The following is a 14,085-nucleotide window of genomic DNA, read 5'->3' as shown; positions in this document are numbered from 1 at the left end:
ACGACGCTCAACGTCTCTCAAATCATAAGGAACCCGACTTCTTTGATTTTTAGTTCGTTCCAAGAACATGTAGCTGCTTGGAACTGGCCTGGCGGGTAATTCACAATGCCGAAGCAAGCTTTTCCTGATTTTGGCATGGATCCTCACCGAGCTATTCCTCCAATTGGGTTGTTTAGCTATTCACGGATTTCCGATTTCTATATATCAGCTAAAAGAGTGTAATTTATGAATAAAATAATAATCGCTCTAAATCGCTTGAACGACAGTTGGTACATGGCCGAATTGTCTCTATAGTCATTTCGACCAGTTTTAATTAGTGAATTAAAAACCGAAGGACAACTGTATAAAATGTTTGAAAATCACGTTTTGCGTAAAAAACAGGAAGCTCTTTCAGATGATATTAAAAATTCATATAGCTAAATAACTCTTTTTCGAAAGTTTTTGGTCTTCCTTCACGTGGACAGTCGCCAAAATCGAAATTACCGTTTTTAAAGCGACGGGCCCAATCGCGTCACGTTGTTTCACTTGGAGCAGCATTTTTGTAAGCTTTTTTCCAACTCTCGATGCACTTCAGCCGTCGTTCTCTTTCAACAGTCGTCGTTTTTACACAATTTAAAGTATTAGACGCCACAATCAAATCCATAAAGCGTCAAAGCAGTTTGTGTATCACTTTTGAAAATGGTCTCGGAATCGTAAACAAATATTTTGTTTCGGTTTCGGTGTGAAAAACGGTAAAATAGCAAATCTAAAGCAGCGAGGTTTGGTATAGGACAGATGAATATAATACAATAATCAACACTGTTGTACCGAAATGAGGGAAGCTTCGTAGCCGCAAGGTTACATAGTGCGCTTTGATAAGCGGGTGGTCGTGGGTTCGAATCTTAGTAGAATCAGGCCATTTGGTTGGCAGAGAACTTTAACATGAGTTTATTTTCAGGCTCCCCACTACATACCCTTCCTTCAAGCTGAATTCTGTAGTATCCCTGTTGAGTTTCATCGTAACAAAAGTAAGTCCCTCATATGATAAAACTGGTCTGAGTAACGTATGATAGTTCTTTTCAGGGAATTGTGATTATGGCACGATCTTGCCAGAGGAGCGAGGTTCGATTAGACTCCTTCCTCTTGACAAAAAAAGTTCTACTTATAATAAAACTGACCAGAGGTACACACTTAATCTATCTCGGCAAACTTCCCAACAGCTGATTGAGCTCGGTGAAGTTTTTAACGAATGTCAGCAATATATTTCGACCAACATTCAGCAAATATATCGATTTACCGTAAACCAGCAAGTAATGACGTTTCGTTTGCCGAAGTTCTTGAAAATTCTGCCGAGAACTTGTAGAACATTTCGCTGAGTTTATCAGCTGTTGAGTTCTCGGCAATAAAATCTAAGTGTGTAAAGCACTAAATGCCTCTTGTGACGCGGTGTTGGTAGGAGGAACGAGGTTTCGATAAGACTCCTTCCTCTTAACAAAATAAGTCCTTCTTATAATAAAACTGATCATGGGAATTGTAATTGGCGATATTGGCACGAGGAACGAGGTTTCGATAAGACTTCTTCCTCTTAGAATAAACTTGGCCAGAGAGGAACGTTAGGTGAAGTCTCACTCCAGGGAATCATAATTTGGCGATATTGATAGGATAGAAAGAGGCTCGTAATTGTAGAGCAGTAAGCTTGCTACGGATGGGTAAAATCTCACACACAAGCACGGATATAAATGAAAAAAGCGTATTATTCATTTTAATAGTGATATTTTGAAGTGCGGAATACAGAAAACACCTGGGAAACATCACAATAGATTAGATGTCTCTGGTCGCAGTCCAAGCAGAGAAAAAAAAAAACGCAAATGATTAATCCTTTGTGTTTTACCAACATATATTACATAATTGGTATCATTTCAGTCATTTTTCGGAAAATAGTAGCCATAACACACCTACCCAATTTATTATCTATCTCATTACTACACAGCCTAATTTAATATTTATTTTATTACTACTCGATCACACACTGCAGAACTCTAAAAACAAAATGGAGCAAATTTTCAACGTTATATAACAACATATTCAGGTTGATTTTTCCCTTTTTCTGCTATTTCAATTGTCTTCGAACAATATTTTTAGTCCATCACATCTTTCTCTAATTCATTCTAATTTTCACTATATTTTAAACTGGTTGGTTGCACACTGTCATATTTTTAGTCTTAATTGTTTGGGGTTATGGGGTCAGTGTGCTCTCCTTCTTTTATTTTACATCATTCTTGTCACAGTTACATCGTATATTTTTTTTGCTGGTCAACAAAAACTCAACAGGTTTGCTACACGTTATAGGAAGTTATGATTCTTGGTCTTTCCCCAAAGACAGTAGCCGCAATGTAACGCAATGTACAGCAAGGTGTATTATATTGTCTAGTTTAGATGGAATCAGATAGGGCCAACGACGCCCTATCTGATGCATTCGATCATCAACGTTAATGAAGATTTGTATCAAAGACGAATTAGAAGCCAGAATCGAAGAAAAAAAAATTCACGCCATTTATTATTGAGTGCCGATTGACGTAGCTGTCATTGTTTGTTCAACTTCAAACTCACCACCAGCAGATTGTGATGGTTGATTTGATAGCTTCTCTGTGAGGTGTTAAATCATGATAACAAAACGGCTCCCAGAATCAACGTAATCTCCCTAATCTTTTGACGGTCGTCTAATTTCGATTTTATCTAATCCACGATGTATTTACAGTGTGGAATACCGTTATCGACAACCGTCTCGACCTATCGTGATTTTAAATGACTTTTGGAACGTTTTTTTTGTTTCAGTGGGAATTTGAAGAATTATATAACTACGTAGCTGGTACACAAGAGCGATTAAATTGCAAGAAGATGTTCGTATTCTTTTCGAGTTTGCTTAAAATATTATTTCTAGCGCACTTATTTCACGCTGTTTGCTGTTGGAGCCAGGAAGATTAAGCCATCTGTGACAAGCCGTCAAATTGTAGAAGATTATTATGTTCACAGTGGTCAATTTTGTTTTACCAATTTGCACAGTGATCATCTTATTTGGCATAAATAAAATTTGCTCACTTGAGACGTCCCGACAAACCCAAAAACGGCCAGACGTGTTTGATCTTTGCTTCGTACATTTTCCTGTTTTTTTCCAATGTTAGCTCAATCAATTAACTTGATCGTGTTTTGAAGATGTACCACCGCTCCATCAACTACGGTAGCATTGACCTTACGGTTCGACCTGCATGCAGCGCATATAATCCAAGGCAGAAGCTATAATAAGCATCTTTGCATCACTCTCCGCTGAGGTCCTTAGGCTAGGCTAGGCTGCTAAGCAATTTCTCCGCTCGCGATTGGCGCCGCCACGTTTGCTTCCACTTAACAGTCTGAACAGCGCAGCGCGAGCCGGCCGTTTGTTGTTGTAGCGTGCGCCCAGTTCTGTTTGAACCGTCGACTTGATCGGATTAGCAGCCGGTTTACTGAGCGTGTGAGCGCATGTGTGTGCCTCTGGATTAGTTTCCGTTGCGGAAAAACGTTTGTTTACAGTGAGTGATACGGAAGGTAGGTTTCGGCCTGACTCATTCGAATGGAAAAATCTGATCTGGGAAATGACTTGTGATAGTTCTGGTTAATGAGCCGGATGATTCGAAAAAAATCGGCTGCGGTCCGTAGTTCGAAGAGGAAAAATTTCGAAATTTAGTGTACGTGTGAACTGTGAACGGTTGTGATCGCGGTCTGTCGTCTTCAGCTGTCGCAACACTGTGCGGATTAACCGAGCCGATCGGTGAAGAAACCATTGAGGCTAAATCCACTGGGAACCTATATATGGATTAATTAATCATTATTCACAATGAATAACAATGAAATCAAGGTAAGCAGCGGTTCAGCGAAGCTTTGTGCGTTGACTTTAATCGTTGGTTGCCTAAGTATGTCGCCGGGTTAACCGTAAGAATTCGATACTCTTGGTATGGCATGTAAGGTGAAGTTGCATTTTGCGATCGCGTTTGAGCGTTTCGTTACTACCCATCGAAAACTGTACGGACTTTCGTCGAACATTGTACAAACTTTTCCCAGCAAACATTCTAGAAGTGAATTGCAAATTGCACCAATCTAAACTGTTTAACTGCCCGCCCTAATCAAAGCGAATAAGCCGTGAAATGAGCAATAGCATGTTGGCGTTAAAACGTTTACTGCATGAACGCTTTCATGTAGCAACCAGCGAATGGAAAAGTTATTTGCTTCTGCCATCAAATGGGAAATACCGCATTATTTGTTTTCCAAAATTGGATTACACAAAAGTCGACGAAACTCAGAAAAAAAATTACCGAAGCAAATAACAATATTTAATAAAATTTGAAACTGTCACAAATATTTTTTAACGCGGACTGGCGGTTAGTGTTAAAGAGTATATTTGCCTTTGAAGTTATGCTAGAATGACACTTCTCTATAAGTATGAGTTTCATTGACATTTCGAGATCAGATGATCTAACTAAACTAAAGATCGCAAGCAGCGCGAAATTGAAACACATATTTCGCACATGACACACATGTTTATGCAAATTCAATCCAATTTCGGAACCTGATTTTCTTGCTTTACGGGTCCACTCAGAATGTTCGAAACCGGGACATTGTTGATGCTTCAACTTCAAGGAAAATATGAACCCTTCTTTTATGTTATACACGAATCTTCTCTTTGAAGCAAGGTTTTGTGACTTTGTTTGAATACTTACTGCTCATATCTTGAAAACCACACAATCCTAACTAAACGATGTCAAAGCTTATTCATGTTTTATTTAAATGTTACGTTTAGGTCGAAAATAACGATTTAGTATTTAATTTAAATTAGAAACCCTCCTAGTGAGCACATCTCTAACTATAGTTGTTTTCGACATGTTTCAAAATATTTCGTTTGCTTGATTTTTTTAAATTTACGCCTTTTTAACACGTTTTACCATCAGAATCTCGAAAGTTTTATAAAGAGCAGCTATTGAAATATTTGTTTTTCGGACAACATTTTTGAATCTAACGTTTATTCAGTAAATTAATCTCAAATGCATATATGTATTGCCTGTAATTACTGTACCTGTATTGCCTGTAACAACCGGCCACACAGGCCGCGCTGCAGATGTCCGGGTCGTCGCACATCCACCGGACTAGATTGTCCGGACCGGAGTAGTGCCAGGCCCGCTCACAGCCATCATGTCGCTTCTCGCTCTTACGAAACGGGGGCATACGAAAATCCCTTCCCAACCGGATATCTCCGGTATAAGTCGGTGCGTCCATTTGCCCTTTGTGGAGTTAGACCATTTCTGCTGCCAGTGGAGCATCGAGAAAGACCTTCTGGTATCTCGTATGCCCCTTGTGTCACGTTGATCGAAACACTCTCTGTCCTCCTTGATGGCGATGCTGATAGGCATCATGCCGGACTAGACACAGATTGCATCGTATGACATTGATACGCACTCGCAACTCTCACGCACATGAGCCTGTAGGTACTTTCCAGTTTACCGCGGTAACTGTTAGTACCTAGCGCTCTGGACAACACTGGCCCATCATACCTAAGTAGGGACGAAACCACGCTGGCAAGAAGTCTTCGCTTGCTGCTATGAACCGCTGAGCTATTGGACATCATACGAGATAGTGCAGCAATAGCCGATGAGGCCCTCCTACAGGCATAGTCGACGTGACTCCCGAACGTGGGCTTATCGTCCACCATAACCCCCAAGAGCCTCAAAGATCGCTTTGAGGTGATGGTGCAGTCTCCGACTCTGACCACCGCCTGTTGCTCCGATTTACGGTTGTTCACAACCGTGAACTCCGTCTTCCTGGAGCGTATCCAGTCCTCGACCTTGGGTATATAGTGCACGGCCGTCAATTCGACCTCCTCGATCGATTCGCCGTAAACCTCCAGCGTTATGTCGTCTGCAAAGCCGACGATCACAACCCCAACAGGGAACTTGAGTTTCAACACTTCGTCATACATGACATTCAACAACACCGGACCCAGGATACAACCTTGCGGAACTCCTGCGGTGATTGGGACGCAATTCTGACTCTCCTCCGTGTTGTAAACAAGTATTAGATTCTGGAAGTAATTTTCCAGAATCCTGTACAGCGACTCCGGTATATGGATGCTCCTAAGTGCGTGCGCTATGGAGTCCCAACTGGCGCTATTGCCAGTAGCGTATTCCCCTTCTCTTACGCTGGAGTGCTACCTCCGCCGTCTTGGTGACGGAGGAAATGGCATCCAGCATGAACCTGCCCTTCCGGAAACCGAACTGGTTACTTGCCAGACCGTGTAAACCGTCCGTGTACCTCACCAGTCTGTTGAGGATAATCCTCTCAAGCACCTTGCCCGCAGTGCCCAGCAGGCAGATGGGCCAATATGCCGATGGGTCCTCTGGCGGTTTCCCAGCCTTCAGTATGACCAATCTCTGCCACTTCCACCTGTCCGGAAAGAGACAGTCATCCAGGCACCTCTCCATAACTACCCTGAACAACCCGGGGGCCGTTTTTATCGCCAGCCTGATTGCCAGGTCCTCTTGCTAGCCTTTATCGCACTCTTTAGCATCGATCTTGCAGAACCGAATGCTGCGCGGCGCTCTGTCCTCTCTTCTTTGGTTCGCTCACGCTGCATCCTACGTCATACACGGAGGCACGCACTGCGAAGGTCGGCTTTCCCGGCTATCACCAGTAAACCGGTGGCTTCCCATTCCTAGATTGGCGATTAGTTGGTCAGCAGTCGGGCGGAGCCAACTGGCCCCTCGAGCTCGCTTCTCATTGCCTCTTCGCAAACCTCGGCAAATGCGATGTCTTCTACCCGCGGACGGTCAGAGTGTTGGCTCTACCCGTCGCTTGCCGCCTCTCGTTGTTGTCTACAATATAGCAGATCGGTGGTCGTTATTAGTGTAGCGATCAGTCCTGGGCTGGAGAACGTCGCGTCAATTATCGACTCCGCACCATTTCTGCTATATGTACTATTGTTCCCAACGTTGGCCAGATTTAGGTTGAGCTTTGCCAAAGCCTCCAACAAGATCTGACTCCTCTGGTTCGTGACGCGACTTCCCCACTCAACAGCCCAAGCGTGGAAGTCACCCGCCACCACCAACGGCCTTAGGCCCGTCAGCTCCATGGATAACAGGTCGACTATCTGGGTGAACCTTTCGGTAGACCAACGTGGCGGAGCATAGCAACTGCAGTAGAACACTCCGTTCACCTTGGCAACTACGTACCCTTCTTCTGAGATTGAGACAACCTCCTGAACTGTCGTCCATATGGCCGCCATACTGGACCTATCTGCAACCCAGTTACCGGTTGGGCACCTAAAGCCTGTAGAGCCGATTGATTTGCTGCAATGGGCGTGTTGTCAAGAGCTCTCTCAATATCAAGAAAAGCAATCTCTTCATATTTCAGTGACTCACCGATCTTCGTCACTAAGCAATGCAAAGCGGTTTTAGTAGATTTATCCTGTTCATAAGCATATCGGGATCGGACGTTCGACTCACAGTGACTGTCAAGTCACGAAAGTATTCATAAGACAATCCAACGTCTATGGTCTGATAAACTGGGCTCATCAGAGACATGCCAGTTTATGAGCCTCTCCGTTATCCAGGCGCTACATAGAGTGAAATTTAAGACCTCTTGTCCAATAGCATTACTAAAAAGTACCCACCTCCGTATTGTCCCAGAATATGTGGTGCGCGTTGGCATCAGAGCAGACGATAAGTGGCTTGTTGATGCTTTGGGTGTACCGTACAAGTACTGCGACTCGAAAGGCTATATGTCGTCCACGTCCCCGGGAAGTATCGGAGGCAACGACCGCTAATCGTAGGGACTTCCACCGCAATGGTAACCAAAGCCAAAATCATCACCAATGGATAAATTCTATATAAAAACCAATTTGTTGTTTCTGTTCAGCAGAATGTCAGTTCTAGGATGATTCAATATTATTTTGTGAGCTATTTGTTATCGATGCTCTCATTATTGTTTAACATTTATATGTATATTTTTTCGGAAAGACTCAAAAATTATTCGCTCATTAAAAAAAACTAACAGCGTAAAATGACTTCTTTGTACAGTTTAATCCAAATCAAAAAAACACTATTGAAAAAAAAATATACATATATATATATATATATATATATATATATATATATATATATATATATATATATATATATATATATATATATATATATATATATATATATATATATATATATATATATATATATATATATATATATATATATATATATATATATATATATATATATATATATATATATATATATATATATATATATATAGGGATATTTCGTTAGGAACTGCTCAGTTGGTCTCGAGGTACGATGCTGATTTGATAAGCTAGTTTGAATCTCGGTTGGAAGATACCGTTAGCGTCAATAGGATCGTAGCGCTATCTTTACAATTGTCCTGTGCACATACAGTTGGCTACGGAAAATCAAGTTCCAAAGGGATGTAATACCAGTTGACTTAATCCGCTGCTTCGTTCCGAAAATATAAAGATTTGCGAAGTTAACACGTTTTCTCTTTTGTTTTCTAAACTTTAAATGAATTGTGATTTGAGACAGCATCTGGTTCCGAGGTACGATGCTGGTCCAACAAGCCAGTCGTCGTAGGCTCGAGAGAAGACTGTTACTGTCAGCATGCTTGTCATTCTCTCAGTATGTGGAAAGAGCGGAGAAAAAAAAACACCGCGCACTTTCCTTTCAGTATGTGCCTGCGTGTAGCAATGCTTTCACCACACTGCTTCTTTCTCCATTCCAAAGTGTCTCAACCAAATTACAAACACACTTCCAGCTCACCCCACATCTGATAGAAACAAGAGGGGTGAATCACTCTACAGAGAATACGTAGAAGTACACCACAGTGTTCACTGGCGAGTAGTCCGGAAGGTATAGCTACACCACGAAAACGAATTCGACATAAGTAAACTCGACCGGCACGAGCAACTCAGTCTATTTTTTTTCTCCCAATCTTTTTTTCTCTTCTGCCATGCTCAAAAAACAAACTGTGAAAAGCACCGCAGATAGCTCTGCTGTGTCATAATTGTGCGTAATGTCCATACGCGTGAGAAAGTACACCATAGTTCATTGTTTTGCAAGAGAGAGCACGGTGTCTCTGGTAGAAGAAACTTATCCGAAAAAAATTAGTATCGCTCTTATACTCATCATTCGAAAGCTCAAGGTGTCCCCTTTGATATGCTACTAAAATTGAAATGTTCTATCGGCGGGTCCAGAACAATTTTTTTCAGACATTTTTTTTGTAATTGAAAAGCTGGTGGAATGGGAACTATGTATACTTATCAAGGGATTTAGGTGCTGAGCTAGTGTTGAAACCTTCAAGTTTTGTTTTTTCATATAATGAAACAATATTTGGCATAATCTTAGATATTTTGAAAAGGGTAAAGTGGGGTAAAAAAGACTCGAAAATTTTGAGTCCAAAATTGCTGAAAAGACAAAAGAAGCTATAACTTTTTGTACGCTGAATCGATTTCTCTGAAAATTGATATGGTAATTCTATCCTATAGAAATATAAAATATCGGTTATTTAAAGTTGCTGTCGAGGTTACATAATTAGATATTTACATTTTTCTTCAAAACATGGTGATTTTTGGAGTTTTTTTTGTCATCAGAACTAGGTATTACAACTAAACAATACGTTTTAAAAATCAACTCAAGAGCTTTTATTGGACGTATTCAAAATTGTACCGTTAAAAAAAAAATCGATTTTTTTAGACCATCATTTGAACTTGTTACACAAGGAGCGCAACTTCATTTTGCACCTACATTTAATTTGCTGGCTATAGCAGGCTATAGCTCTATAACATCCCAGTCTCAAATTGGTTTGAAAAATTGACCTCGGGTTTCACAGCTTCGGGTTCGGGTTTCCCGAAAATAAAATTTTCGGGTTCGGGTTTGATCAGGAAAAAAAGTTTCGGGTTCAGGTCTGGTTCGGGTTTCAACCGAAAAACAAAATTCGGGTACTGGTTTGAAAAAAGCCAAACCCGACCATTTCTAGTAACCAGTACTTCAAACATTCTTAATGGTACAATAAGCATACCGAATTGCAGAAAAATTGATGCATTCTACTCAAAGTTACAGTAAAATTATGATTTTAGCAGCACCTGGACATTAGAGTTAAAAAAGCCATTTAATCAGGCCCGGATTTAAGTGTGGGGGGGGGAGGGTGGCAAATGCCCCGGGCCTTTCGACACGAGGGGCCCCCCTGGTTTCAGACCACCAGACGTGAATACAGATTGGACACCTTTTTTTTTGTTTTGCTCGTCACCTTCCAGCGAAGCGTTAAATCATTTCAACTTTTTTTTTTTTGAGAAAAGAGGCCCCACGAAAATCTGTCCCGGGCCCCCAACACCTGAATCCCACTCTGCATTTCACCCCACTAACTCCTTTCCCAAAAAACTTATATGTACAAATTATTTCATGGATGAACAAACCCTGGAAATTTAAGCTCGATTGGGGGACATCGATACAAAACGGAGTTGCGCTCCTGACACAATGGGTTTAAATAATGATTTAAAACATGTATGAATAATGAAATTTTCTCGGTCGTTACTAAAACGGCGTATTTTTTAATAACATCAAATAAAAGCTCTTGAGTTGCTCTATAAAACGTATAGCTTAGATACAGGGTCCAGTTTTGTTGACAAGCAAAAAAGATCTGTAATAATCACCATTTTTTGAAGAAACCACGACAGCAACTCTTAACAACCGGCATTTTATATTTTTTTATAGGATAGAATGTCGATTTTTGAAGAAAACAATCAAATCAATCATCAATTAAAATCATCATTCTAAATCAATGTAATCAAAGTCACAACATTTTATTTGTCTTGTCGACTCCAAATTTTCAAGGGTCTTTTTTACCCCACTTAACCCTTTTCAAAAAATCTGATATTATGTAAAGCTTTGTTTTGTTATATAAATAAAAACAACCCTGAATATTTCAGTACGATCAGACAACCCTGATAAATTTTGTATTTCTGAAACATATTATTTATTTTCATTTAACTAGTTTTTCAATTACGAATATATGTTCGAAAACAAATTGTTCTAGACCTCCCGATAGAACATTTCAGTTTTGGTAGGATATTGAAGGGAACAGCTCAAGCTTTCGAATGACGAGTATTAGAGCGATACTATTTTTTTTTTTGGATAAGTTCTTCAACCAGAGACACCGTGAGAGGCCTCTGCCATGGTGAACGCGAACGCGAGCGAAAAACTTGCCGTAGGTAAATGAACAGCTGTAAAGAGAGCTGTTTATTTACCTACGGCAAGTTTCTCGCCCCATCGCTCGCGTTCGCGTTCACCATGGCAGAGGCCAGAGATTTCAGATTTCACCGCGGTATTTTCTGGAAGCTCACCAGATAAAAATCGTCCGTTTTTCTCTTCTAGCATGTGCGTTGATTTGCTCTTTAGTGTGAGAGCAGTTGTTTCCGCAGTGCAATTATGTTCTCCCGCACTCTAGCGATTCTCTGAGGAGAAAAGACAAGCATGATTGTCAGTAGGATCGTAGCGCTCGCCACTCATTTGACCTGTACACTAAAACAGTTAACTGCGAAGTCTGTGTATAATAAACAGAATTCGAGTTCCAAATCGGAATGTAGCACCAAGGCTTTGCTTTTTTAAGTATTAGACATGTTGCCTTATACTATTATGTATACAAATTGAAAAACACCGATTCTCCATAATTCAAAGCTTTTTTACGATAAAAAATTACATTCCTATTTTTGAAAATATTGTCCATCGCTAGACACAACTTTTTCTCATTTGACATATGAATCTCGTGTCGTTTTTGACACTATCTATGAATGCGCCCATTTTTTCATCTATTCGAAAGAACGAGTGTTTTTTTTATTCTCGCTTATTTTCCGTCGGTCTAGTTCCGCCACTGTTGTTGTGCCAATCACCGACGCCCGGGAGGCGACTCCACCTGGGACCCTAACTTACGACCCGTTGATTAACGGACTGGCGTCAACGGCTTTACTTCCTCATGCGATGGAAGGCGTGATCCCAGAGATTTTTCGCCTCAGAAAATCTTCCGGTGTCGGCTAGAATGGAGTCTAGACCAGTTGGGTTGGTTGAAGTGGATCACGCCACCCCACAACCATCGACACCTATGTCGGCACTAGGATTCGAACCCAGGCGTCGAGCGTGGTTGGCGGAGACGTTACCAATCACGGTAGGCCCCCGTACGAGAGTGTAGGTCGACCAGGCGATATGTCATTAACCGGAAGAGGTGATAATCGAATGGAGCAATGTCAGGTGTACTCTCTCGGGTGAGATAGAATGTACCATTTCAGCATTTCCAGATAAGTTTTGATGATGCAGCATCATGTGGTCGAGCGTTGTCATGCAGAAGAATCTCTTTGTCTTTTTTGTTATACTGTGGCTGTTTTTCCTTTAACGCTTAGCTCAAATTCATCTTTAGCTCAAATTGTCTTCAGCAGAATGCGTTGTGATCACCTCTAATTCTGCGATTTTTTTCATAGCTTCAGGATGCTCCTTAAATACCGACATATTCACACAATAAAACAAAAAAGACCAGTTCAAAATTGACAAGTGTGATGATTTGCAGTTGTCGAGTAATGCCTCAGTTCATAAGATTGTGTGATCTTTTTTATGGATTGTCAATGCTGGCGCCACTGATAAAAAACGGCTGTTTTCAATTTTTACACCATATAAAGGATGTCCCACATCAAATTGCATCACGGAAAAAAAACGTTGTAGAAAATTACCCATTGGGTATCTTGTCTTGAAAATTTGTGTAGAAGTAGTTTGGAGTGTATGGTTTACATTGTACTTTTATCGCTGTCAGTTCTTTGAAAATTGAAAATGACGCTGTTACCCGAAAAGCAATGTCGCGAATCGACGCGCAAGCACCTGGAAAATCGTCAGCGCTATCATCGGGACATCGGAAAATAACACGGAATCGTGCAGTCAACGGTGAGTCGTGTGATTGAACGTTCCTAGGAAACTCTGAGCATGTTAGATGAAGAAAAAAAAACTCTGAGCATCGAACGTAAGGAGAAATGCGGTAAAATGGAATGTCCTATAAGTGATCAGGATCACCAGCGTGTCGTGAAAGCGTTTACGCGGAGTCTCAATGCTTTGGTCAGGGATGTGGCCAAAAAGTTGAATTTGTCCAAGTCTTTCGTTCAGAGAGCCAAGGACCGGGAGAGACTGCATATGTATCAAGTGCAAAAGGCTTCAAATCGTGACGTACGATAAAATACGGTGGGAAAGTCAAGGGCCAATCTGCATTATCTCATCATGGATGATGAGACCTACGCCAAGGCGGACTTCCGGCAAGTTCCGGAGCTACTGTCCTTCGCTGCCCAGTACAAATTTGATGTTCCGGGGGCAGTAAGGAAAGAAAAACGTTTAAAATTTGCCGCGAAAAACCTGATTTGGCAAGTGATACGCTCATGTGGCAAAAGAATTGCACCGTTCATGACTACCGGGACTGTAAACAGGAGGATCTGCTTCATGGAGTGTCTACAGAAGCGTGTGCTTCTTCTGTTGAAGCAATACGAAAAATCTGCGATCGTCTGGTCGGATCTTGCTTCGGGCCACTTTTCAAATTATGTCCCGGAGTGGTACAAAGCCAACGGGGTCATTTTCTTACCCAAAGACATGAGCTCCACCAACACATCGGAACTAAGGCCTATCGAAAAATACTGAGCTATTATGAAACAGGCACTACAAAAGCATCCCAAGGAGATCAAATCTGAGGAGGACGTGAAGAAAAAATGGTTGAGCGTAAGGTGCGAGCGTACGGTTATGGTATTGAAGTCGAATGAAATAAATATGCCAAAAGCTTACTAATGGGTTATTTTTTATTGTCAGAAAGTTTGAAAAGGGTCGGTCAATTAGGTAATTTTCTACAGTGTTTTTCTCGTGATGTAATTTGCTATGGGACACACTTCATAACAAAATTTTCTTTACGCTCAATCGCCTCATTATTGTTAAAAAAATTGAGAGCTGCGCCCATGATAATAAGTAAACTACAGTTCACATAATTTGCAAACATGAAGAATAA

The 14,085-nt window shown here is 41.1% G+C and overlaps 1 protein-coding gene across 1 annotated transcript in view; it reads left to right on the top strand.

Moving 5' to 3' along the window:
• Positions 1-3,429: 3,429 nt before the first annotated feature.
• Positions 3,430-14,085, top strand: part of LOC129728920 (long-chain fatty acid transport protein 4) — an 81,458-nt gene continuing 70,802 nt past the window's right edge. The window contains exon 1 of the mRNA XM_055687396.1: positions 3,430-3,871. Within this exon, the coding sequence (XP_055543371.1) occupies positions 3,851-3,871 (21 nt within the window). The 5' untranslated portion in view covers positions 3,430-3,850. The remainder of the gene's footprint in view (positions 3,872-14,085) is intronic.

Source organism: Wyeomyia smithii, chromosome 3 (genome assembly GCF_029784165.1).
Source record: "Wyeomyia smithii strain HCP4-BCI-WySm-NY-G18 chromosome 3, ASM2978416v1, whole genome shotgun sequence".
Classification (NCBI taxonomy): domain Eukaryota; kingdom Metazoa; phylum Arthropoda; class Insecta; order Diptera; family Culicidae; genus Wyeomyia; species Wyeomyia smithii.
Note: the sequence above shows the minus strand (reverse complement) of the source record. Positions and strands in the feature narration are given on the sequence as shown.